Raw genomic sequence first — 26287 nt, forward strand, 5'->3', positions numbered from 1 at the left:
GGACATGGCCCTTTGCCCGTTCTTCCGCAGTCCTGGCCTCTGCCCGTCTCCTGCCAACTCTCGTGCCTCCAGAATCCTGTCACCCCAGCATCTGCGTGCTGACACAGATGAGTACCAACCCGGACCACTGGTCCCCTGTGCTCCTCGGGGAGCCCCTCCTCAAGGCTGCACAGGTTCCATGCACTGCCACATGCTCTGGTCCCCACAGCCAGCAGCTGGAGCCCTCCAGACCCTCAACTGTCCAGCTGGGACAGGTCTTGGAAGTGAGGCCCAGAATTCCTAAGAATCTCCTTTCCTTCTCAATTCGGGTGGGAGCTCCAGTTTGCCCTCAAGGGCCAGATTCCCAGTGAGGTCAAAGTGTGTTGACAGTTCAGGTTGAATGTGACCAGAAGGCCCAAACCTAAGTCTTACCTGGGAGAGCCCCACCTGACACAAAAGGGTAAAAGAGTAAGGAGCCACTACAGCCGTTGCCTCCTTCAGGTACGGCTAAATCCAGGAGCTCTGTCTGCCTCCCCCTCCCACCTCCACCTTTCTCTCTCCCTCTCCCAGCTCTGCCTTCCTCCTAAATGTCCAAACTCGCTTCTCTGCAGATGGCTCCCTCCTGCAGCCAGGAGAGGTGGCCTGGGGCAGCCCCCGTTTCACACCCTGAGTCTAGCAACCCCAGCAGGAAGATTTCTTCTGACCCTAAGAGAAAACTCTGATTTACACATGCATGTCTGTGACTCAAACCTTGGGGGGGGAGGGCGGTTCCACAAAGGAGATGTGGGTTCCACGTGTAGCATCAAGGAGAGCCCACCCACCACCCACCCCCCCGGAAGGGGACCCCTAGAGCTCTCGGGACAGAGACGGCACCCTCACCAGACACAGCTCCCACTCGCAGTCAGAGTGGACTTTTATTAGGAAATCACCCTGCAGACACACTGAGAAGTGCTGTGCTGTGGGTTCAACGTTTCCTGAGGAAGGAGAATCACAGTATCAGAGCTGTCAGAGGGACGGGAGCCTAGAGCGGGCAGCTGCTCAGGGAGGCCTGCGGCCAGCACCCCTCACAGCGACAGGACTCAGCCATCAAGAACCGGCACACAGACGCGACACAAGAAACACGCCAGAGCACACACATCTGCACTACGCTTAAATAAACAATAAATACAGAATTCCATTTGCTGTCGTCGCGCCTGAAACAAGAGGAGCCAAAAGGGACGAAGAAAACCAAAAAGTCCTTCTTTCCATTGGACCGAGGGGGAAATATCCCCAAATTATCAAAATGCCTGTTACAAAATACTGTTTTAAAATTCCATTATTAAAAGAATAAATAACAAAATATATAAAAAATAACTCAGTTGCATTAAAATCATAACTAGAAGTTATAGCAAGATTTTTCTGTGTGGCCTGTCTCATAGTGAAATCGTTAATTTTGCTTTGATTTCATTTATTTCCCTCTCACGTGTCCCAGTGTGGGGTCTAGGTAAAATAGTATAAAATTAATAAATAAAAATGTTAAATAAATAGCAAACGTTAACATAAGAGGCTGTGAATATAAATACTTACATTTTGACAAAATTAAATAATTTACAGAATAATTAAACTAACTACTTTCTTATTTCCAGGAAGTGCAATTTCTCTACTTTTAAATACTAACTTGGAATCGCAGTCACAGTTGATTTGGACTCTATTTACATGTTAGGAACATTGTGTTTTTAACACATTAAATCAAAATTTACCTTCTTTCGAATCTCGAATGGATCTAAAAAGAAGTGACACCTTGGTGGTCTCTAGTTAGGAATTTATCCCCTGACCGCGCTGACACTGTCCCCGCCTCGGTAAAGCTCAGCCATGGCCCGGGTGATGGGCGGGTCACGGGCCACGTGGGCACACAGAGAGCCAGAGGCCCTGGCCTTGACCCCAACATGGGTCTAAAGGCCACAGCCTCGAGGGAGCCAAACCCTGAGCACAGGGTCTGCAGGCTCGGCCGGGGGTGCTTCCATGTGGAGCTGGCGCTGTCTTTCAGGGGGTCCCGGGCCAGCTTCCTCGAGGCCTACTCCTAACCTACCCTCTGGAACGCTGCTCTCTTCAACCCTTAACGTAAAAACTGAATTAAAGGACAACAGGAAACACACTCGCCACGCGGCCTCACCGCGCAGGCGCACTGGCCGCTCCAGGCTGACTCATCACACGCACCACCGCCCGGCTGGGCTGCCCTCTCGGCCTTGACAGACAAAGGAGTACTGTGGTTGCAGCTCCAAAACTTCCCTGAGAACCTTGTCCTTGAGTTTCCCCTGGAGACTTCGAGCTTTCAGAAGCAAAAATAAATCACTTTGTAATACCTCACGCCCCGCACTCGTGTGGAGAGGTCAAGGCCTCTGGCCCGGCGAGCGCATCGCATCGAGGGAGACACGGATTTCCAGGCACCCCTCTGGGTAAACCCCCCGAGGCCGCCCTGGGCTGCCAACTAGAAGTCACTGTGAGTTGGGAATCTCCACTGGGAGGGCAGGGCAAGGGAGGTAAAAGATGGAGGCAAGTCGGGGTACCCCAGGTGCCCCGGATCAGCACGATGGCTCCTCAAACGAGGAGGACTAGACCTGGATGCCCCTCACGGCCTGCTTGATGCTCTCGAGGAGGTCCTTGTTCTCGGGGTTCTGGTAGCACTCCTGGTTGGAGTACATGTCGGTGAGGGTGCTTACATAGGCATCAAAATTCTGTTCGCATATTGGCTCCTAGAGAACAGAACCAGTTTAGCGAGGCCCATCCGTGCAGGGGGCCCCAGGGTTTCCAGAAGCAAGGGAAATCGATGGGGGAAATCTCAGACCCACATGCCCACGCCACGAGAAACAAGCCCATGGACCCACCACAGGCAGCACATGGCACAGGCTGCTCAGGATGCTACAGCCGCTGTGGCCAGCTGTCTGCCCAGGCAGAATCCCCAGGTCGGGGCCCTTCCAGAAAGACCCCAGAGGCAGAGGGGTGCCCGCCCTCCCAAGAGCCCCAGGACGTGGCTGCCAGCTCAGCTGTGGTGGCCACGGGGCCGCTGCTACTTACCATGTGCGGAAGGCGGATGTTGGCAAGACTTTGGATGAGGGCTTGGCTCAGGCCGGACAGCTCCAGGAACAGGGCTTCGTTCTGCTCCTCAATGAGTCTGTTCTCCTCCTCGATGTTCTTCAGGCTTTTCTCCATGGACGAGATCTGCGCCAGACAGAGACGGGAGCTGCCTTCTGACGCATCCCCCTGGGAGCACGCGGGGCGTGCCTGCTGGGCCACGCCTCACGTCCCTCTGCGAGAGGGTGAGGAGGCAGGGGCCCTGCCACAAGTGAGGGCTGGCAGCACCCTGGTCCCTGGGTGGAGGAGGGGATGCAGTGACTGAGCCAGGGCGGGGGTGCCACGGCTTTATGTGCCCCATCTGTCCTACGGGGTGGAGAGGAGCACAGACTGAGGCACCTGGGCTCAAGCCCCAGCCTGCTACTAGCTTCCTGTTCTTCCTCTCTGGTAGGGACACCGTACACACCTTGTGGGACATCCGCCTGCCTTTGGGTTTCCCCCACCAGAAAGACCAACCAAGTGCCTTATTAACGCTGTGAAGGCAAGCAAAGCAGGCCGCTGCAGCTCTCTGCAACTCACGGCCGAGTGGAACCAGCCGATGATCCCTCCAGCACACCAGAGAGCATCCTGGGATTTCTGGCACAAACCCTTCTCCTTCTCTGGACCCAGCAGGGCACTGGGAGGGAGCCTGGAAGTTCTCCCAGGGGCTCTAAGGGTTCCACATGGAACAGCAGAGGATGGTGCTGACAGGGCTGATGGCCATGGGCAGTCTCGCCTGCTCTAGGTGCCACAGGCACCACGTGAGTCTCAGCGTGAGCAGAACCCTGTGTAGAGGGTCACCACCCTGTGGGGAAGGTGGGCGAGAAGCCCACCCCGGGGCCTGGCCCAGAGGAGACATGCTTGGGAGGGCAGCTCCCAGCCCCACTGCATCTCAAAGGAGCCTCAGGGCAGAGGCAAGCTCATGCAGTGTGTATGACACACCAAGCCATCCCTCAGGGGCAGGATGGTGAGCCGCCTTTTAGGAGGCTATGGTTCTGTGACCTGCGGCTGAGGAGCATCACTCTCTCATCACCTAGTGACAAGCCTTTGGCTTTAAAAGTTTTGAGTCGCGTTCTGGAGCCTGCCTTCTCTGCCTGAGCCCTCCTGCGAAGCACACAGCTCAAAACTCCCTGGACGGGACAGGGGACTCCAAGTCCTTCCAAAAGGAGGACAGTGAATAATCTGTCTATAAATAGGTGGGCATTGGCAAATAAAGAGAAATCAGAGGTGCTTCCCAAGGGTGTTGACACTGGGAGATCCCTTGGACTCTGAGAAGGAAAGGAGCAGGGAGGTATGGGGGGACAGCCACCCAGTGGGGTGTCTCGGTCCCCAGAGACAGCCCCTGCACCCCTTCTCTGCTTCCACTGCCTGGGCATGTGGAGAAGATGCTGCACAGCAGGACAAAAATCCCTCCTGATCCCCATGGGCTGATGCTATTTTTACACCAGCTTCTGGGTAACAGGAGGTCAGCGTAGAAGCCCGTCTGCCAGGGGAAGGAGGGGCGGCACAAGCCACGTGGACTCCAACATCTCACACTTCCCATGCATCCCCTCTGCCCTCCAGCTCCGCAGGGCCAGGTCACCTCCTTGTCCCTGGGGACACGTCTGTGTGCAGCCTCCCCTCCTGTGCCCCTGGCTCTGCTCTGGCCCCCACTCAGCAGCCCAGGGAAGGGCACGGTCTTCTTTTCAAAATAGACCATCACTGTTCTTTGTGGGGTTTTGTGCTTTCTTTTTCTGGTTGCAAATGTTCGTTTTGGGGAAATCAGAGAGATGGGATGCAGACACCTAAAGTAATGTGTAGCCCTGTCCCTCAGCACGGCAGTTCTTTCTGGGTGGGACACCGTGCTCATCGCTTTCCTCGTAGAAATGCATTCACCTTACAACAAATGAATGCAGTAGGTTCTCTGATTATCTGCACTCTTTCTGGGAGGACAGCCAGGTACAGATCAGATGAGAGCCCCACAAGGTCACGGAGGCGGTTTGTGGCAGCGCTGGGCTGGAACCCAGCGCCAGCCGGGCACTGAGGACCCACACTGGGGATCTGGTCCTATTAACCCACGGGACCAACCACCACCAGCACCTCAGGATTCCTGACGCCGCTGAGCAGAGCACGTGCTGAGCAGAACCTTGACAAGGCGCTGGGCTCCCCCCACACTCCCCAGAAGAGGAGGTCGAGGATGGGAAGGACGTCCTTGGGCTGGGAGGGCGGGGCGGGGGCAGGCAGGCAGCACCACCCACCTGGGACTGCAGCTGCACCATGGCGGCCTCCATTTCGGAGTTGGACTCGTTCAGGTCGCGAATCTCCTGGTTCAGCTGCTTGATCTCCTCGTCGTTGTCCAGCACTGCCCCAGAGAGAAAGCTGAGTCGCGGCTCTCGCATGTGGGGGTCAGCCGAGGCCTGATTTCTAGATGGACCCAGGGACCCCCTTCCCAAGCAGAAGCCCTGGCTCATGGCCCACAGCTCAGGCTGGGAAAGGTGGCCTTCAGGACTTAGTAGACGTGTGTCAGCTGTTTGCCTCCTGGCCCTGGGTCTTGGTGGGAAAATAGACGCCTCTTGGGCCAGTGTTAATTGCTGAGATAAAAATGGAAGTTTTTCCAGATGGTGCTGATTTCCTCAGCTTCCCTCTTCATTGAGCCTGAGTGAGTTCACAGGTCCACACTACGGCTTCCAGCGCTGCCAGCAGGGCTCACCAACCCCCGGGTTAGAGCCGTAATGACCATGCGAGGGCCAGGGCAGCCAGAGGCTCTGAGCCGAGGTCAGGAGGACCAGCGGCTCAGCTCAGGAGCCCTGTCCCCACCGCGACTCGCTCCAGGGTGGCTTTGCTTCCCGACCCACTTCTCGCCAGTGCCACCCGCCCACTCTGGCTGCACAGACCACGTGCAGGGGTTGCAGGAGGGCAGCCTTACCATCGCTCGTCTTGAATTTCGTGCCAAGAACCTCATCCCCTGAGACTTTTCCCTTCTTTCCAGCAAAGGTCGCTCTGGGACAGCCAGACAAGCTGGAAGCAAAGGTCACACATGAAAAGCCAGTCCAAGCTCACGCACCACGGGACAGTCTGAGGTCACATGTCACGGTGAGAGCTGGCGGCCTGCTGGGATCCTGTCTGGAATGTCGTCGCTCATCCCCGGTGCCCCTCGCTCCCGACTCCAGCCCCCAGGCTCCCTCAATCCTCAGCAGCCCAGGCCATTCTCAGCTCAAGCCACTGCCCTGAAGTCTCGTCCCTCGGACGGCACGGGGCAAGCGCCCCACCACCTTTTCAGAAAGGACTTCCTACCCCCTCGCTGCTGCTATCTCCCCCCAGTGTGTACCATCCTTCACCAAACTAGGTATTTAACTTATGTGCTGGTTTGCAGGGAGGGCTGGTTGTCCTCTTGTTCTCCAGAGACCATCTATCTCCAGAGACTGATATTTGATGGACTTTCAGTAATGGCTTGTGGAATGAATGGGCTACCAGTTTGGGTCTTAACTTTTTCCTCGAGAAACTACCATTTACACCTGAGCCCCGGTCTGGCCCTCCCTGGGAGCCTTGCCCACAGCCCCACAGCTGGGGCCCTCCTGGGTGATGGAGGGGCAGGGAGGCTGGGATAGTCACCTCCTGTGGGTGAGGAAGCTCCCGTTGGCATGGCCGGAGCCGTCGCAGCCTGGGGTGGGGCAGGTGGGCCCCTCGTTCTTCAGGGGCTTCCAGGAGGAGGATGAGCCATTGAGGGAGCCCTCTTTCTGCCTTCGGGCGGCCAGAGGGCAGCCCGACGCACTTCTGTGAGAGGCGTATTTGCCGCTGATGTGACCAAGCCCCACGCAGCCTGGAACTGGGCACCTGGGCACAAAGAGGTCAGAGGTGAGCCCCAGGCACCGGAGCCTCTGAGAGACACCCCCAGGCCAGACCCTAAGACACGCCGGGGTCTCCTGGATGAACTCCAGGCCTTGGAGCAAGAGAAGCACAGAAAGCACAGAAGGACCTGGGCCTGCCCAGCACAGGGCTCATGCTCCCTCCCCAGCCTTGGCCTCACGTCCACCTTCTCGTCCCGTCCCTCAGCAGCAGTGACCCCTGGGGCCTGGGGCTGGCTCTTGGTGGCCTCCAGGTCCACAGCTGGACCGTGCGGCCAGCATCATTTCTGTATCACCCCAGAGGCCACTTGCTGGGAGCGTCCCCTGAGCACTAGCTGTTTGTCACCGCTTTCTACATGCCACAGACCCAGCAAGCACAGAGGACCCAGTTCACAGAGACACGTCAGAGGCAGGAAGCCCCCGGGAGGGGGCAGGGCTGGGGGACAGCGTGCTGCCTCGCGGCCCGCACACTCGGACTCATGTCACAGGCGGCCTCCTCAGCCGGGCCCAACCTCATACCTCCCCTGTATCGGCTCTCACTCCTTTCTTGCTCATCCCAGCCACATGGCCCCTAACATGGGCTGTCCACCAAGCCGGCCCAAGGTCACCTTCGCCGCCGATCCAGAGCGGAGTCACTGCCAGGGGCCCCTGCGGGGGACTTGGGGAGGTTCCCTTCTATGTCCACCACCAAGCCTGGACACCTCCCAACTGTGAGGTCCCAGGGGGACCACTGGGCCTGGCCCTCTGAGGTACCTGTGAGGTACCTGATGTTACAAGATCAAAAGGCCAAGTGAGAGGCAGCTCTTCAAGTCACCACACACAGCTGAATCTAAGTGCTTTTTTCCCACTCTCTTTGCGAAACCCTTGCCTTCTCCTCAGGAGGGACTGCTGGTGTTTCCCAGTAACTGCCTTCATGGTGAGTATTTCAGCTATGTCAACAGTGACACTGCGAGTCTTTCCCTCCACACCCCAGGTCCAAATCTTCAGAGCTGTCAGGTGACCTCACGTTAAGATGTGTGGCACACCCAGGGGACCCCCGGTCAGAGGCACAGCTCTTTGGTCAGGTGCCAGGGCGGCCGGGGGCAACCGAGGCCTCTCCACGGGCAGTGGATATGCAGCTCCCCACCCGCCACGCTGGAACCTCCACAGACTTTCCTTCTTTTTTTTTTTTTTTTTTTTTTTGTGGTACACAGGCCTCTCACTGCTGTGGCCTCTCCCGTTGTGGAGCACGGTCTCTGGACGCGCAGGCTCAGGGGCCATGGCTCACAGGCCCAGCCACTCCGCGGCATGTGGGATCTTCCCGGACCGGGGCACGAACCCGTATCCCCTGCATTGGCAGGCGGACTCTCAACCACTGTGCCACCAGGGAAGCCCCCTTCTTTTCTTTTTATTGGGGTACAGCTGTTTTACAATGTTGTGTTAGTTTCTACTGTACGGCGAGCGAAGTGGAGCTTCCTGCGCTATAGAGCAAGTCCTCGTTAGTTATCTATTTTACACGTATTAGCACATACACGTCAATCCCAGTCTCCCAAGTCATCCCACCCGCCACCTCCACAGACTGTCTAGGTCAGTTATTCAGTCGTGGGCAAAGGGATTTACTGCAACGTGCTGACCAACTCAAACGCTGCAGACACGAGACGCCTAAGAGGAAGCTCTTCCTCTATGGGTCCCTCCGCAGCCGCGCCAGTGCCGGCTGACCAAGTCACGCCACGCAGCAGGGCCTGGCACACCGATGGAGGTTTCTGCGGCCACCTGCCCTTGTCTAAGATGCTCGTCAGTTATAAATATGGTTAGTCTATGGCTGGGGAGGAGATCCTATACAACGGAGGTGCTAAGTGGGCGGCCCCCTCTCCCTGCCATGGAGCCATTAGAAACTTCATCCATCCTGTAAATGCTGAACTGTTTCTACAAGTCACATTCTCCACTTGGCTGCAAAATCTTGTTGTTTGTTTTTAAAGCAAAGTTGACAGCACATCAGGGAAAGGAAACCCATTTTTCCCCATTAACTTGAAAAACGCTGATCTTGACTTTAATCATTTGCAAATGCAGCACAATTCATTTATCATCCCTGCCAGCAGGATCCTTGCTAGACCCATAAGAGCAATGCGTTTGTATGATCACAGGCAAATTCCTAGGTTCTCAGAAGAAAAAATATTCTTTATCCACCCTCTCATTTAGTAGGCAGCATTCACAACACCAACAACAATGTATTTTGCATTTTTGATTTAGCATTCATTACAGTTTTACTGTATAAATTAAATAAACAAGCCACTGCCTTATTACAGCAAACAGCCGGTGGGGCTGTCCCCTTTGAAGGGCATAATGCTGGTCAATTAGGCCCCTCCTCTGCGGCCAAGCAGATGTTTGGGTGGCCAAGCAGCTGGGCTGAGCTCCCAGGAGGAGCAACGGAACCTCGGGCCAGGTTGATCCCCTCTACAGAGGTGAGTGTCCAGCTGTTCCTGGTCCACAGGGAACACAGTCAGGGCAGACCTGCTTCCCATGGAACGGCGTGCCCTGCTCCAGCCAAGCCACCCGAGTTCCTGGGCCACCAGGCAGCCAGAGCCATTGTCTTCCAGTCCTCACCCGCCTGGGGGCACCCACTGCCTGCTCTACCTGGTGTCAGCTCTGAAAGTCCTGGGCAAATGGGGTGGTGGGTCACCCCGTCTGCACCTGTGGCACAGCCTCGCCCCCACCTGCCAGTGGGGAGCTCGGGTGGTCCCGCCTGGAAGGACCAGTTTTCAGCGATACCAGCCCCCACCAGGCGAGTCGGGGTCTGGGTCAGGGTTCATGACATGTCAGGCACCCCCAGTGAGAAGGTCCGTAGAGGGTTTCAGGCCCTCCGACCACTTAAGGCCCAGGATGTCCTCTCTCTTCCCCACAGGACTGTTGAGGTCCCAGTTCAAGGTGACCCTCCCAGGCTCCCTCACTGCACGTCAGCTCCCTGCAGAGGTGTGGGAGCACGCACACATGATTCAAAGACTTGCTGTCTTTCTAACCACCCTCTCCTCGACCCTTGCACCTGACCTTTCCCACCAGGCCAGGAGCCGTGCAGACCACAATGCCCGTGAGTGCCTGGGGTTGCCAGGCCCTGAGGTCCATGCCCAGGTGCCCAGGTGCACGGGCAGCAGGGCACTCTGCCTCTCCCGGCCCATCAAACACCACAAACCTGAGAAGCCCAAGCAGGAGCCAGCACACGCATGTGCCCTCCACACAACGCACACGGCTCCCGCCTGCAAGGGTGTCCCCGTGCACGGTATGAGCGCGTCTGTAAAAGTGGGCGTTGTCACAGCTATATTAATGCAAACAGAATCTAGAAGGAGCTTTTAAAATTATAAAATCCAGGAAAACCCCAAGTCTGCACAGCGGCCAAGAGGCCAGCAGGACCTGGACTCACTTCATCAGCTCAGGGTCTTCCTTGTCATCCTTCGCGGGTGTAGCCTTGGCTCCAGTTTTCTTGGCACGAGGGCAGCCTGACAAGCTGGTTTTGAAAGAGGAAACAATGCCACAGTGGTCCCGGGACAGCAACGTCGCACGCACACACCCTGCCTCACCCTCCCCGCAAGCTCTGTCACAGCGCCCCGGCGGGCCCCGGCAGCAGGGCCACACGCAGGAAGCGGCACCGTGTGCCCCCAGCTCTGGACAGAGGGCGCCCTGATCAGGCTCTGGGAACACTGGCAGTTCCCATGAAAGGGACGAAACCGTCTCTGGATGCAGCAACGTTAATGTCGTACTTGGAGCCTGGAACTTCGTCTGAGGAGGAAACCGTCCCCACCCGCTCCAGCCTGGCACCCAGGGCACGGCAGGCTCACCTCCGGTGCGATGCGTAGTTCCCCGTTATGTGGCCGGAGCCGTCGCAGCCGGGTGTGGGGCACCTGCGGAGGAGAGCGGAGCTGGGACCAGAGCCACGGAAGTCACTTGGCCACAGAAGACGCCTCTGTACTCGGCCCCCTACAAGTCCACCCACTAAGGTCTCACAAACGGCCACGTGTGCCCCGGCCAGCCTGTTGCCACAACCTCCGGGCCTCAAAGCTTGGCCACCCACTCTCCCCAAGGGGCCCCAGGAGGGCGGAGAGGAGAGCACGTTTCCGCTGCGGGATGATGGGCTCCTGACTCAGCCTCCTGCTGAGGCTAGAGGACTAGGCTGGACTAGAAGGTTCCAGAACACAGGTGGGCCTTTAAACAAGCGCTCAGGATGCAAAGCTCACATCTAGGACCGGTTCATCCTCCTGAGCTGGCTGGAGGAAGACGGCCTTTTCTCACCGAGGGCTGCCATCGTCGTGAGCACGAACGGACAGCGCTGAGCACCTGAGACGTGCCACCCCCAGAGTGGCGACGTCGGGGCGTGAGTCCTACTTGCTGAGCACCGAGTCCACACGGACGCAGGCTTTCGCGGGATGGCTGGCCCCAGCCGAGGGGAGGGAGGGGAGGGACAAACCACAAAAGCCCACTGTGTACACCCAAACTGCCTGATGAGTATATCACGTAGAAGGTAACAATTCTCCTCTGATACACCAGCTTGGGTTTTCTTATTTTTTCCCTGAATGTCCACTGAAGAAAAATGAATCATTTCCTGCTGGCGTCAGTGGGGAGAGCACCCAATCCTGCAGGTGGGTCCTCAGGAGGCCTCCTCCAGGGTGGATCTGCCGCCTGTGCCGTGTCCCTCGGGAGGGCGTGGTTTCGTCCTATGGGACCCGGCAGGACCTTGGTGCTTGCATCTGGAGAGCCTGGCACTCACTGGGTGCTTATCTGCCATTCCTGGCTTCATCCTCACACGGAGAGAGGACTGTGGGGCCAAGGCCATTCCTCAGCAAAAACGTGGACCCAGAAGGACAGAGGGCCGAGCGCCAGCCGGGCAGGACACAGGTGGCCTGTCAATCCACAGAGGGCTCCCTCGCGCCCAGGCTCCGGCAGCGTCCGAGACCCTTCCTTTGCATCCTCCTCCCAGCCGTCAGTGGGCGACACTGCCCGCCCATCTCAGGCTGGCATGGCAACACGGAGGGGCTAGATGCCCCGGAGCCTCCTTCCTGACCCCTCGGGCTTTCTTGGGGTCCTCTCTTCACCCCTGCCCCAAGTGTCACACATCAGCGCCTCCCTGGCCTGGCAGCCAGCCAACAGGTCAATCTCCCTTCTGTCGGGTTTGGGGTAACTCTGACCCTACTGAGGCTGGGATGCCTCCCGCCCGTCACGTGTGGTCATATTCCAACCCCCACATCTGGGGCAAAGAGGCTTTTGTGTTCTAACGGAAACCACCCACCACCTCTGTCCAGGTAAGCATCACCCTTTCAAATGAACCTCAGCTGCTGGGACCTCCTGCTCTGACACTCTGCGTCTCTGCGTGGCCCGTGGTCCCAGGGCGCCAGCTGCTCAGAAAGGCCCTCTGGGCCGCACTGAGGGCACCAGGGTGTCCCTCGCCTGGCTCTCTGCACTGAGGCCCAGGCCTTGTGACACCCTCTGGAAGGACAGTGCTTCTCCTTCCTGGTCCTTCACAGCTTCGGAACACACAAGCTGGGCGCTGCAGGCAGTGGCCAGGACGGCGGGTCCATAGCAGTCCCAGGCCTCTGTGGCCATAAGCACAGCTCTGGTCTGTGGGTGACACCCCTGCGAGTTGCAGCCTCTGGTGGTGCCTGTGAGTGGGTCTCAGGTCTGGGGGAGGTGACTCGGTGAGAACACGCACGTTGGGGCCCTCCTGCTCCAGGAAGGCGGGGCAGCCCCACCCTCCTTGCTGGCCTTTCCCCAAGAGGCATGTCCAAGAGAGGATGACATCACACGGCTGGAGAAGCAGGTGTCTGCTCTGGGCACCAGTAGCCTCGGCTACTCTTATGGCCCTGGGTAACCCCAGGGCCAGCTCCAGGAGCCCTCCCACCTTCTGTTCTGAGGGTGTTGTCTGGGAAAGACGAAGAGTCCATGCAGCTTGGTGCACAGCAGACGTCACCCCACCCCCACCCCTGTCCTGTGGCCGGGGCGGGGTGGCGGGGGGCTGTCCCCCAACCTGTGCAGAGCTCCCCCATGACGCCCTTGCAGGCTGGTGGCTGCACTCTGAACGCCCACACACGGAGTGGGCTGCGCAGCCCAAGGCAGCCGAGTCCCCAGCTCCTGACCACACTGGGCACGTGCGTGGGAAGAACAAACGCCCTTGGGATTTGATTAAAACACAGAAAACACATCGCCTGCAACTGTCACTGCAAACCGGGTGTTGAGGGGGGGCCACCAAAAAAGACTCATTTGCAAGGCATGGCACAGGTGCCTTTGCCCCCCGTGGACAGGTCACCTTCAGCTGGCACTGCCACGAGGCTGATCAGGGTGCCAAACCCCCACCGAGCAGGGGAAGGAGAGAGGGGCATGGGGGAGCCAGGCCACATCCACACTGCGGCCTGCGAGAAGCAAGGAGCTCGCTCCACGGAAGGACCCCTGGGGGAGAGAAGCACGTCGCAGGGAGTTGGGGGGTGACTTGTTCTCACACGAGGGAAACTTTCCACTGCTAACTTCCAGGCAAGTCTGGGTTACGGTTCTTCACAGGCTCTCAGCCTCAGAAGGGCACTGGCCCTCCCTGTCGGCCACATTTCTGGACCCAGACCAAGTCCGCGTGTTCCTTCCAGGAGCCCCGACTAACGGCTCTGCAGGAAAAGGGCTACTGGGGGTATGTGGTCACTTCTAGAATTCCACCACCACTCAGGCAGGCCTTCAGACTGGAAAACCATGAAAACTGATCAGTTAGAAAAGCAAGTCGAATTGGAAAAGATAACAGGAGAAAGGATCACAAGAAAGATGGTAAAAGAAGAGAGGAAGGAAAACGGGAAGAGGACAGTGGGGAAGAGTGCTTCGAACCTACAGGACTGAGGGCCTCGCTACATTTCTGGGGCTGGACACGGGGTGAGTGGGCACGTGTGTGAAGCTGCCATGATGAGCTGAGCCTCAGAGCACGCAGGTGTCAAAGCCGACAGTTCCCAGAAAGACGCTTCTGGTCATGAACCCTGCCCAGCTGTGCCTGCGGGCACGGAAGGCCCCACTGGTCAAAGAGGCAACGCCACGCTTCTCCTGGCTGCTGGGACCACACAGGCTCCCCGGAGCCACAGAAATGAGGCCAGCAGGACCGGACACTCTGAGAGACCTGGAGCTTCCTGCCCCGTTTCTGAGTCGGCTCAGGTCGCTGGAAGCCTGCGGCAACCGTGGCCCTTCACCTGAGAGGCACCAGAGCCCCACTTCCTCTCTGGCCCCAGATGGGGATGAGCCGGGGAAACCTGGCCTGGATTCAGGCCCCCAGCACAGAGGCCCAGGGTGGGAGGAAGCCCCTGAAGAGGGGGCGACCTGAGGGGCTAAGAGGGGGCCCTCCTTCCACAACCTCGGTTCAGCCTGGAAACCCAGAGCCAGCGCCTTGTGGCTTAGGGCTTAGCTCTGCAGAAGGCATGAAACCACAGGCAATCACAGTCCCCAGGTCCAGCCCCAAGAGGACGCTGAGAGCCGGGAAACCTCCGGGTGCTTGCTGCTTGCCTGAGCAGGACCATCAAGCAGAGTGGCTGGTGCCACAGGGCGGCCCTGCCCAGACGTCAGGGGCAGGGGGAGCAGAGAGAGGACACGGCCAAAGGAAGGGGTGAGCATGGAGGAGAGGCGTGGCGGGGAGGGCACGAGGGGCCAAGACAGAAGCAGCGGGAAGGGGCTGCATGAGGAGGGAAGCGCACAGAGCTTCCTCTGCCGTCACCAGCACCCAGTTCACTTAGCAAGAGCTGCACGGCCTCTGAGCCACGGTGAGACGTACAAGCCAAGGCCAGTTCGGGACTCCTCCCGAATCTCCACGGCAGGAGGAAAGCAGGCCCAGACAGCCCGGCAGGGGTCCTCAGGAGAGGGAGAGAACGGGCCAGGCCACCACGAGCCAGAGCCAGGCCCTAGCCCTGCTTGGCCCTCCCAGGCCTCGGCCTTCCGAGGGGAGCGCGGGAGCGTGTAGCGGCCCTGGGCCCAAGGAGGCAGGCAGACAGCGGCGCGCAGAGCAGGGAGATACAGGCAGCAGTGGCGACAGCTCAGCCAAGCAGAATCAGCCCCTCCGTGGCCCTGCCTCTCGGCCCCACGGCCCTGTGCCTCGGACTGGGGCCGGCCAGTGCCAGAGCCCTGCAGAAGGCTGCTTTGGGCCGGAGCCTCCTGGAAGGCGTGAGCCGAGCAAGGAAGCCACCCAAGAGACGGGAGGCCAGGAGGGCAGACATACTTGAGGTCAGCAGAATGGGCAGCCATGAGGTTTCTGAGGCTCTTGTCAGCAAGAGGGCAACCAGAGAGGCTGAAAGAGAAGAGATGGGATATCGGGGTGAGCTAAGAGGGGGGCAGAGGCGCAGAGGAGGAAGACCCACCACGCGGCACCCAGGCCGGGCCGGACCCGCGTCGGGGACGAACCTGCGGTGGGAAGCATAGTTCCCAGTGATGTGGCCGCTGCCGTCACAGCCGGGGGTGGGACAGCTGGACAAAGGAAACAGAGCGTCAGAACAGAGAGCGAGGCAGCCCCGCCAGGCCCGCCCCCCAGGCTGAGCCCGCTGGGAGAGGGCGGCGGGCACCTGCCTCTGGCTCACCCGAGAGCCAAGGCGCGTCTCCTCCCCGCCAGCCCTCGGAGCTGGGCCCTCGCCTCTCCGACTACAAGTTTCTCCCACACAACTTAACTCAAGAAGCAATGGGAACCCACGTGAAGCTCAGCCTAAAGTTGGGGTGCCTCCGAAGCAAATGTGCCGTGCATGCACACGTGTGCGCGCTGGGGGATGGGTGTGCAGGGAGCCCCTTCCTGACGTGGCAGGGCCTTCCCCGAGGACAAGGCCCCAGACCAGAGCCGTCCTGGGGCGAGCCAGCTACAGGGCAGGAGGAAGCTGGAAGCTGGCGGGGTTCGGGGCAGGAAGAGGAACCCCAGGAACAGACTCTAAGCGTCGGTGGGGCTGGATCACCTGAGGGGCAGGGGCCAGGCCTCTCACGTCCCCTAGGGAAGGTGGTTCTCGGTGGGGGCTGGCCAGAAGGCTGTCGGGTAGCTCACGTCTACCAGTAGCTGCCCCCTCTCCAGTGGCACCTGGTTAAACTGACTGGGCTGCCGGAGCTGAGGACACGAAGCCCAAGGCAGAGCGCACCTCAGGCGGGGGCGCCGAGGGCCAGGAGCACAGCGGGCGCTCGGGGCTGGTCCCCTCCCCTCAGGCCTTGTCTGCTCTGTGGGCCACACGGGGGCTCGCCCTCACTCTTTATCGGCCTGAAGGAGTGGCTTAGAGGCCAGCGTGGTACAGGGGTGAGAGGACGCCTTCCCCCGCTGCCTGGCCCAGGAGGGTCCTAGGAGCGGAGGCCCAGCCTCTGCCCACCAAGCAGCCAGGCCAGGAGGGCGGCCAGCGCAGGGCTGCGCGGGGCCAGCCCAGTCGTCACGGGCTCCCGCTGAGGCGCGCTCCTCTCCAGGCCGTGGCGGTCCCCTGAGGGGTCCTGCCGTCCGAGGTGGGGACTTACGTGAGCAGCTCCTTCTTTATGTCCTTGGAGAGAAACTTCAGCTTAAAGTTGGCCAGGGTGACCTCCCCGGGGTACTTCCTCTCCTCAAAATTCTCCTCCGACACTTCCTGGTCATCTGCTTCAGAAGAAGCAAAAGAATGGGCTGCTGGCTCTGACTGCAAAAAACCAGCAGGGAGAGGTTTTAACCAGCTGGCGGGGGGCCGGGCGCCCGACCCGGGGGCTGAGGGAGAGGGGCCTTTCAGAACTATGTCCACAGAGGCATTTTCCAGAGTCTCCTGTCTTCTGGAAGCAGGAGGAAGACACAGAAAACAGCACCCCGAGGGGCTGGGTGCTCCCTCAGCTCAGCCACTGCTCCTGAGCTGCCCGGGAACGAGCAGCCCCGGGCGCTGCCCAGCACCGCGGCTTCTGACGCCCTCCGCGGACTCAGGCAGGCGGGTCACCACCAACTACCCGCCCTGGGCTGCAATCTACACGCCAGGGTGTACACCAAGTGCGGCTCCTTTGGGGCTCGGGATGCACTCAGTAGGCAGTGGCACTAAGTGCTTGTTGAAATGCTATGAGGATGAGATGGCACAATGTGCAGAGAATGATAAAAAATAATCACAGCGACCTTGGGACCGTCTAGCCCTACCGTACCCCAGCCAGCACGATGACCTGAGCGCAGCAGGCACCGAATAAGCACTTTGACCTCAAGTGCAGGGCCTGGAAGTGTTCAATCGCCCCCCAAGGGCAGGGTGCCGTGGATGCAGGGTGCACAAGGGCAGTCCCTCCGCCCAGGCGCAGGGAAGGAGTCCACGAGTCAGGAAGGTCAGTGCCCTACAGGTCAGTCTGCAGCAGACCATCAGCCCCCGTGGTGGATCACAATTCAGATCTCAGGACTGGTACCTGCTGTGCATCCCAGGCACGCTGTCCAACCTCCTGGGCACCACACTTTTAAACTGGAAAAAATAGCAGCCCCTCCCAGGACGTCTGGGGATGGAAGGAGGAAAGGCCCTTGGCACCATGTCAGGCTGTTGTCACTGTTGCCACTGTTACTATTACTGAACAAGGCACAGCTGGGTGGACGAAGTCCCTCAACTGAAGCCCAGTCTGCAGGAGAAACGGGGGTCTCCTGAGGGGGGGACCTGAGGGGGGGCTGCTGCCAGACTTGGGTGAGGTAAGGCTGAAGAGTGGGGCAGGATGCTCAAGGAGCCTCGGACAGAGCTAGAAGGAGAGTCTGAGCAGGGAATCCAGGGCCATGGTAGAGGGACTGGGAAGGCCTGATCCAGGACCTGTTTCTGGGGGGTCACCCAAAAGGATGTGGGCACCTGTGCCCAGGGCACAGGGGAGGAGAGGAAGGGCCTGGGGGTCAGCTGAGGCTTCCTGCTGGAGAGTGGACTGTGGACCATGGGGCAGAGCGGCAGGCTTCTGTGGCCAGGGACCACAGGACCTCTGAGACCAGGGTCACCCACAGAGGACATGACAGTCGTGGGAGGGGATGAGGGCGCTCAGGGGGCACGTGGAGGGGGCGGGGGGCAACGCGGCCAGAGAGGCCAGCCTGAGCTGGGGTCAAAGAAAGGGGCAGGGAAAGGGAAGGAGCCAAAGGAGGGGCCGGAGGGGCGGAACTGAATAAGGGCGACAGCAGACGTGGGGACGCGACACTGGTGGCCCAGAACAGGAACAGGAGGGCGTCACCAGGCTCAGACTGGGGCCCCACCTGCCAGGGAGAAGCCCTCCTGCCGGCCCCAGGTGGGCACCCTCAGCCAGCCTCCCTCCCCTGGGGGCTCCCTCTGAGAGAGGTGGCCCTCTTCTGAGGCCAGACGTTGAGTTGCAGCCATGTGGCTGAGGCAGAAGACCTAGGCCTGGGGCTCAGTCGGCTCCTCTGTAAAGTGGGCTTGCATGCGAAGCCTGTAGAGAGAGGGGCCCTAGCTGGCCCTGAGGATGGGACTGCGGAGGGGCTGGGCTCTCAGAGGGACCCTCACCACCACCCCCTCCTCCACAGGAACCTGCCCCCCTTGCCCTCCTGGGAGTGGGGGCTGGGAGGGCACCCACAGGCCCGTCCACACTGTGCAGAGGCCACCTGGTCTGAGCCCTCAGAGCGGGGCTTTGCTGTTCGGGAGGCTCTTCTCCTTGGGGAAAAGCCCTCCATCAGCCCCCGTCTCAGCTGGGTGGAGTAACTGGGAAGGGAACGTTCCACTGCCCCCAGACTACAGCTCCAACACAGCGGCCTGGTTTGCGGCTCTTTACCAGGCAGTACTGTCCTGGGACTCTGGCCACTGGCCACCCAAGGGGCTCCTGAGTCCAGGAGTTTTCTCCTGCCTCCGTCCAGGGAGCCAGGCGCCTGAAGTGTCCTGGGGACAGTGAGAAGAGGCTGCTGCCAGTGTTCAGGGTGTCCCTAATCTGGACAGCAGGTTGGTGGGAGGCCCACAGAAATGAGGAATTCGGAGCCATTCCCAAATCATCCCCCGTGGGATCTGAACAAAAGCCCTCTCCTCCCCGTGCTCTGGGAGAACCGCATTGGTGCTGACCACTGATTCTGCAGAGGTGAGAAGGCCGCCTCTCTCTCGCAGGGGACAAGGCCACAGACTGGCCCCATGGTGGAAATCCCTCCAAGAAGGTGGGCTCAGCTGCCCGAAGGGTGCAGAACCCTGGGTGGAAAGGGGCAGGACGCACGGAGGCTCTGCCTGGAGCGAAGGTGCGTTCACACCCGGCCTCGGGTAAGGCAAACTGGCCACCAGCGCCTGCTCGACCTTCCGCCAGCTCAGGACCCCAGGACCCACCTCCTCAGGTTCCTCCTCTCGCTGGCGGCTGGGCTTGGTGTAGTCCAGGGGCCGGTCCCACTCGTCCTGGCGGGAGGCATGGCTGGACTGGGGCGAGGTCACGGAGCTGCTGGGGGCGCCAGTGATGCTCTGGCCCTGGGAGGCATCAGGTGAGGTCACTCCAGGGCCGCCACCGCCGCCGGGGAAAGCGTTCTCCCGCCTGCGGTGTCTGTGCATGCTCAAGTCCAGGGTTCCGTTCTCATCCACCTCAATGTCTGTGGCCTGCGTTGCAAAGGTAACGTCTGTGTTAGACACCACCCCCTTCCCGTGTGTGCCTTCTGGTCCATTACGCAGCTCCCCGGAAGCCCAGACAGTGCCTTCCTCCAAAGGAAGCAGAGCCCAGCAAGCAGAGAAGAGCCTGTGAGGGAAGAAAGCGCCCTGAGGTGCCGTGTGGACTGCACTCTGCCCACTCCCTCGAGGCTTCCAGCGCCGTAAAACCAGACCCTTGACACGGCAGCTCGTGTGGGCCCCCAAACACGTGCAGGGCCCGCAGACTCGGCGAGATACGGGAACACACGTGTGCACAGCCACTGGGGCCCCCTTAGGCACAGCACACGGAGTTTGGAGGGGACCCATCCAACGCCTCTGCCCAGCAGGGTCAACGGTCAGGAGGGAGAAGAGGAGAGAGTGGTGATCACCTAGTAGACCCTGGGTTCGCTGAGCCCCCGTCGTGCAGGCGGCACGTGCCCCTGACTGCAAATCCCAACCCCCTTCTCTGCCTCCGAAGGGGCTCCTGGCGGGGGACACACCAACCTTGCTGGGCAGGTCCTGCGGCTTCGTGCTGAGGTTCTCGGGCATCTCCCAGCAGCGCGTGGAGAGGTTCAGGATGGCCGTGGCGGCCATGTGTGCGGCCTCCGCGTCATGGGCGTAGTCGAAGCCTGTAGGAGAGGACGAGGTGCAGGGGCTGGGCCTGGGGGGAGGGGCCTCTGGGGAAGGTCGGGCTGCAAAAAGGGAACCACAGCAGGGCTGATAGACAACCTGGACGGGAGGCGGCCGCGCAGACATGGGGGGCGGGGGGACTTTGGGGTGGCTGGGAGCAAGCACACAGGGCGCAGCTACGTGAAGGTGAGCCCAGGGCTGGGTCACCCACCCGCCGCCGGGAGCCTGCACACCCACCCCAGCCCCACCCTTGTCAGGTATTGAGAAGGCCGTTTCTATCTTGACCGTAACTTGGGCAGAAACGGCAAAGCCTCCAAAGACGTTCTAGCGTCCCTGACATTTCAAACAAAACAAGTTGTCTATCGGTGAATGCTTATTGAGAGACTAAAGTCTGCACATAGGAGGAGGGTCTGGAATATCATTCAAGTAGGACAATTTTATCACAACATCACAAAAGGCTGATTTCGGTGTCGCCCCCGCCCCCCTCCGCCAATAGCCACAGCTTTGGTGAATAACATTATTGTTCAAATAAACACGACACAGGAAGGCATAAAATGTTATCTTTTCTAGTAACTGTGCTTCAACCATAAGATCACCCTCAGGTATGATTTCTGAGTAATCAGGGTATCGCCAGCAAATTTCCAGCACCCCAGCGTAAGTGGGTGCCTTGCGGGAAGGCACGAAGCCCCCAGTCCTAACAAGTTGGAGAGACGCTGGCACTCCAGGTGGCAATTGTACTGATCAGTGTTTCTATTATTAACTTGTAGGAAACTCATCACTGCCAATTCTGGGGGCTGACAACAGCCACCAGTAGCCGCCAGCTCCAATCTCATGTGTGCACTGGGGTGCTTTTCCATTCTATCTGTATTTCCAGGGCTAATACATTTGCAACTCACAAATTAGTGCAATAAGCGACCCCTCCCCCCCCCAAAAAAAAGACAGGAAGGCTTGTTCGGGAAGGTTTGGCGGAGTGAATTTTGTTAGTGCTGAGCACCCAGAAAGTTTGCTGCTAATATCACAAATGGCACATTGTATCCAGCAAGATGGTCCCCGCGCAGGAAGCATCTGTCCGGTACCCAGGCTCAGCACAGCAGTTGTCTGATCCTCCCAGACCCCCGCCCCTTGAGCTAGAATAAACTGGCTGGGAACGGACGGCCAGGGGAGGGCACGCTCGTAGGGTGAACTATGGCAGCGACGTCGTTAAGTCTGTGGACACGCACGGCATAATGGACTTGGGTGTGTTTCACGTGTAGTGAGGAGACACATCCAGTTTGATGGTGAGCATTTGGGCAGCAACATGGGTGAGACACGGATTCTGAGAAAGTCGCCACGGGGGGTTGGGGCCCCAGGGTGCAGAGGACCGACACGCTGCTGCTGAGGGCTCCCCCTCCGCTGCCCCTCAGACGCTACACCTCCGGGAGCCGCTTTCCCCAACTTACATTTAAAGGCTTTCGGTGAGGTTTCGCTGGTCTGAATCTTTGGGGCAAGCATGCGCTTGCCAAAAACCTGAGCGTCAAAACTTGCGTAGTCGAAGGTGACCTTGGAGAACTTCTCCAGCTCCTTGGCCAGGTTGGCCCTGGGTGTGGTGGAGGCCACGCTGGGCCGGTAGCTTCCATACGGAGGGACCTCAAGCTGCTTCACGAAGCACATGGGCCTGGGGTGTGAGACGGAGATGAGAATCCTGAAGACAGGACGCCAGCACTCTGTGCTGTTCATCCCAGGGACCCGCGCCATGGCCTGGCCCAGCCATCCCTCAGACCCCGGTGCGGACAGAGACCCAGGCAGGCCCTCCCTCACGTCCACCACTACAGGGGGCCTAGGGGCTGATGTGCAGGAAGAATTGCCACAGGGACGAAGCCCTAGGAGAAGAAGAAACAGTGCGTGTCCCCTTGCAGCCCGCGTCAACAGAGAAGGGAATGAGAAGAGCAGGTTTCAGAGCCCTTTGCAGGGAGCCCTGGAGGAGCGCCCTTAGGGCGGCAGGCAGCCAAGGCAGGATTCTGGTGGTGGAATAACTTACAATTCCCCAGAGGGGAGGGAGCTGGGGGGCCTGGAGGGGACATGGAGGCGTTTCTGAGAATCAGCCTCAGGGCGGCCGACTCAGCCCTTCGCAGCGAGGGGCCTAGCCCTCCCAGGTCTTCTGCTGAAAGTCACTTGAGATGCCCCTGGAGAGGCTGCTGCAAGGGTTAAAGACAGGCCTGAAAGGACGCTGCAAGCATTCAGTCACTGTTACTGAAGCTCTGGACGAGCTCAGATTTTTAAATGCACAAGAGATGGTGCGAACGCACCAGCCCTGACAGCACTGGAACCACGGCAGGAGGAAGACCAGCCTGGCAGAGAAAGGCCACAGGGTCTGTACCGCTCTGTGGAGGGGCTTGTGCACCAGTCAGCTCAGAGAGAAGAGAGCGGGGGAGGCCTGGGAGAGCCAAGCAGTGACTTTAGTCTGGAAAAGGTGGGTGGGCGGAATTAAGACGGAGCCAGTGGTGAGGCCCCCAAGGTGCCAGGCACTATAAGAACTTGAGTGTGACCCGAAAATAGGAGCCGGGTGCCAGGAAGACCCTGCAACCACGGATAAGGCTGGCTCTGAAGGGCCTTGGGAAACCGATGCCACCAGAGCGCGAGCAGGCTCTCCTTCCCCAGGAAGGGCAGGGGGGCCCCTCTGGACCAGCCAGTGGCATCTGAGAAGTTGCTGGTGAGTGCTCAGGCACCCCTGCGGGGAGACAAGTCCTACACTTAATGTCTGTGCCACGTTTTGGTGGCTTCCTCAGCCAGGGCTTCCGCCAGCAGCAGACTCAGTGTCCGTGAGGCCCACAAAGCTTTGCAAAGATTCTCCCCACACCCTGGGGTACAACATCCAGAAACGCGGCCCCATGGAACACGTGGAGCCTGCATGGAAAGCTCTGCACCCCGGCCGCCACTGCTACCATTCTGGCCTCCTCACCGAGGGCCCGGGGAACAAAATGTCCCCGCCTCACTCAAGCCTCGTGAGAAACTTCTGAAGTCGATAACGTTGTTGTCCCACTTTTACAGGCAAACAAACTGGGTCACATTCCCGGGGCACAACCTCCACATCTGGCACCTGTTTGGCCCCCACCCTGGCCTCACCAAGCCTTACCTGCCTGGTAGTTTGACATTTTGTCAGTGACTTGGATCAAGGCAGGAAAACCAACAAGAAGCCAGAAGGAACAGGAATAAGATGGAGGAAAGAAGCAGTTTCCACCATCGTGAGCGCCCCCTGGTTGAAAGAAGCCAACTGGAGTGCAGGGCGCCCCAAGGACAGGGCTGCAAGGGCTGCCCAGTGCGGGAGGGCGAGGCCCAGCCCGGAGACCACTTGCACGTGACCCTCTGAGGCCAAGGTGGGAGGCCAGGCTCCTCAGGCAGAGGCTCTGCCAGTCACATGCCAGGGAAGGGACAGGTGGGTGACGGAGGTGGCCCGCCCACCTCCAGACCACGGTCTGTGCCGCCGCCCGTGCTCGTGACTGCCAGACGCTGGGCCTGTGCAGGGTACAGTGGCCCTGGTCTCCCACACTCTCCTTTGGGAGACAGACGTGGAACAGGAGTCTGGACGGGACGACCTGTCAGTTCCAGCTCCTCGGAGACGAGGGAGCAGGGAGTCCACTGAGCGAGGACCCGGGGGTGAGGGAGAGTCCGCCAGCATGGTGGGCGCCAGAGAACCGGTCCCACTGGGAGGAGATTCTGAAGGGGGCTGCCGGGGGAGTGTGTGGCCTTGGGAAAGTTCCTCAGCCTCTGGCCTTGTGCGTGGCACCTACAGGAGCTTGCAGGTGAGGTCACACTAAGCAGACTCGTCTGAATGGTCTTTCAGAAGCCCCCTCATTGATGAGCCATGTCTACACGCACACACGGGTGCACACACACTCACATGTGTGCATATGCACCTAAACACACAGCACCTCAAGGGTCACAGGGAGTGGCACTCTGGAGGGTGCTGCTGGCACCCACTCCCCTCCCCAGTTCAGGGTCCGTCCCAGGGTGAGCAGCTCCCAGGGCTCCCTAGACAGCAGGGGTCCTTCGCTGGTGCAGCCCACTCTCTCCAAACAGGACCAGCGACTCCACAAACAAGTCCCTGAACACAGCCCGTGCTCCGCAACAAGAGAAGCCACCACAATAAGCATGTGCACCACAGCAAAGAGTAGCCCACACTCTCCACAACTAGAGAAGGCCCGCCGCGCGCACCAATGAAGACCCAACGCAGCCAAAAATAAATAAATTATAAAAAAAAAAAAAGAAAAAAAAGGGGCTTCCCTGGTGGCGCAGTGGTTGAGAGTCCGCCTGCCGATGCAGGGGACACAGGTTCGTGCCCCGGTCCGGGAAGATCCCACATGCCGTGGAGCAGCTGGGCCCGTGAGCCATGGCCGCTGAGCCTGCGCGTCTGGAGCCTGTGCTCCGCAACAGGAGAGGCCACAATAGTGAGCAAGGCAGGGGCAGCCGTGCGGGTGTCGGTGCCCACAAAACCACCCTCCAAGTCCACCCTGGGAGACACCGGCACACACACGAGCGTGGACACACACACACAGCCGCGGAGAGGCGACAAGCCCCCTGGGCACCTGGGGAGGCAGCCCATGAAGCCAAGCAGGACCCTGCAGGGCCTTCCCAGGTAAAAAAGCCCCTGCGTGTCCCTGATTCTTGTTTGTAGGGGAAAAAGAAAAGTCTTTCAGCCGCTTAGGCCTTCCCACCCAGTTCCAGAGCAGGTTCAACCAGTTAATAGGACGACAGAGTCACAGGGCTCCTATAGTTCCTCCTGAAGAGACAGAGGTGACAACCTGACACGTATCTCTGAGTCATTCTGCAGAAACTAAGACCCCCACCCGGTGGAGGATGGTGATGACATGCTGACCACAAGCATGTGCACCCCAGACTGGTTGGAACCGTGAGGCTGAGATTCCCGAAACATCCCCCAGTTACCTCACCATCAGCTGATCAGAAGGGGGCCCACGAGCTGATCACCATCCTTGACCCTCTCCCCTCGCACTGGCTGTAAAGACCCTGCCCGAGAGCCATCGGGGAGTCGCGTCTTCCTCTGCTCCAAACTCTGACCCGGCTTTGGTGTGTTTGGCCTCACTGCACATCAGGCACATGGACGTGGGTTCGAAAACACCCCTCCCGGCCTGTGATTCATTTCACTCACCTGAGGATCCGATCCGAATTGGAGCTATTCTTGGAGGGATCTCCCGTCTGTGGCTGTTGCTTCTCGTGAGATTTGGCTAATTTTTCGGCAGCAGCAATGGGACACCCAGACAAACTAGAGGAAGGACAAGAGGACAGCTGAGCCCTCCTCCAGGCCCCACCCATCTGAGCCGGGAGCCAGGCGTCAGCAGGAGCTCAGGGCAGGCTGCCTTGCCTATCGAGGGGCCTTTCCCCCAGGTCTGTCCTCAAGCCCTCAAAGCACCTGCTGCTCAGTCAGCTTCTGTTTTTGGAAATTCTAAGCCAATGACACAGGGACAAAACGCACCCTAAAGTTCTTCAAGGCTCTGAGCAAAGGCACCTCCTCTGGGTGGGTGTGGGACCCGGGCCCGCCTCTCACCTCCCTCCTCTCCCCTCACCACCAACCAGAGCTGCTCACATTCTATCAGCCCACGGGCCACGGACTGGGTGCTGACCCTGGAGGACATGGGCCACCAGGGTCACACGAGGAGGGCACAGGTCCTGCCCAGGAAAGCACCCAATCCGAGACACCACGGGTGCAGCTTCAACTGTCAGAACTGAGAAACTGTGATCAGCCAGGAGAGGTGACATAATCCCAGCAGTGTTGGGGAATTTAGTCTCTTCTCAGTGACTGGACCTCAAAAACCCTGGCCAATCGTTCCAGCTGAGTGTCACTTGCTGGAGCCACTTCACGCCCCACCACGGTTGCAGCTACCCATGGCTCGGGGCGAGGGCGGGGGATACGGCGACCTCTCACCAGAAGACGGCAGACAGCTCAAGCACCAGGGTCTCAGCACCGCTACAGAGCAGCCAGGCTCGGTCCCGGCTGCTGAGGTTCTGCCTTGAGCAAAAGCTAGTGTCCAGAGGTTTCCCGAATCTCAGCAGGGCGGGGTCTCTACCTGGCTCTCCCTACAGGCTGCAGGCCTCCCTGCGCTGCGTGCGCCCGTTCCTCCAGCCGCCCTCTGGTCTCTCGGGACCCCCACTCACAGTGGCACAGGTGACCACCCCTCCAGGTCCTGCTCTGCTTCCGCCGAAGGTCTGCCCTGACCGTGCACCCACCCCAAAGGGCAGCACACAGGGAGACCGTGTCCCAGGCTGGGGCATGCA

General features: G+C 59.5%; 1 protein-coding gene across 1 annotated transcript in view; it reads right to left on the minus strand.

Annotated features, from left to right (window-relative positions):
* Positions 1 to 2570: 2570 nt before the first annotated feature.
* The window catches only part of MYT1 (myelin transcription factor 1), a gene marked incomplete at both ends in the record, with an annotated part of 35255 nt that continues 11538 nt past the window's right edge, over positions 2571 to 26287 (minus strand). The window contains 14 exons of the mRNA XM_081256728.1: positions 2571 to 2711; positions 3034 to 3177; positions 5307 to 5410; positions 5975 to 6066; positions 6661 to 6882; positions 10288 to 10371; positions 10703 to 10765; positions 15088 to 15156; positions 15270 to 15332; positions 16344 to 16498; positions 19103 to 19363; positions 19895 to 20019; positions 21460 to 21674; positions 25164 to 25277. Of these exons, the coding sequence (XP_081112854.1) occupies positions 2571 to 2711; positions 3034 to 3177; positions 5307 to 5410; positions 5975 to 6066; positions 6661 to 6882; positions 10288 to 10371; positions 10703 to 10765; positions 15088 to 15156; positions 15270 to 15332; positions 16344 to 16498; positions 19103 to 19363; positions 19895 to 20019; positions 21460 to 21674; positions 25164 to 25277 (1852 nt within the window). The remainder of the gene's footprint in view (positions 2712 to 3033; positions 3178 to 5306; positions 5411 to 5974; positions 6067 to 6660; positions 6883 to 10287; positions 10372 to 10702; positions 10766 to 15087; positions 15157 to 15269; positions 15333 to 16343; positions 16499 to 19102; positions 19364 to 19894; positions 20020 to 21459; positions 21675 to 25163; positions 25278 to 26287) is intronic.

Source organism: Mesoplodon bidens (assembly GCF_964165515.1).
Source record: "Mesoplodon bidens genome assembly, chromosome: 15".
In the NCBI taxonomy this organism is placed as follows: Eukaryota; Metazoa; Chordata; class Mammalia; order Artiodactyla; family Ziphiidae; genus Mesoplodon; species Mesoplodon bidens.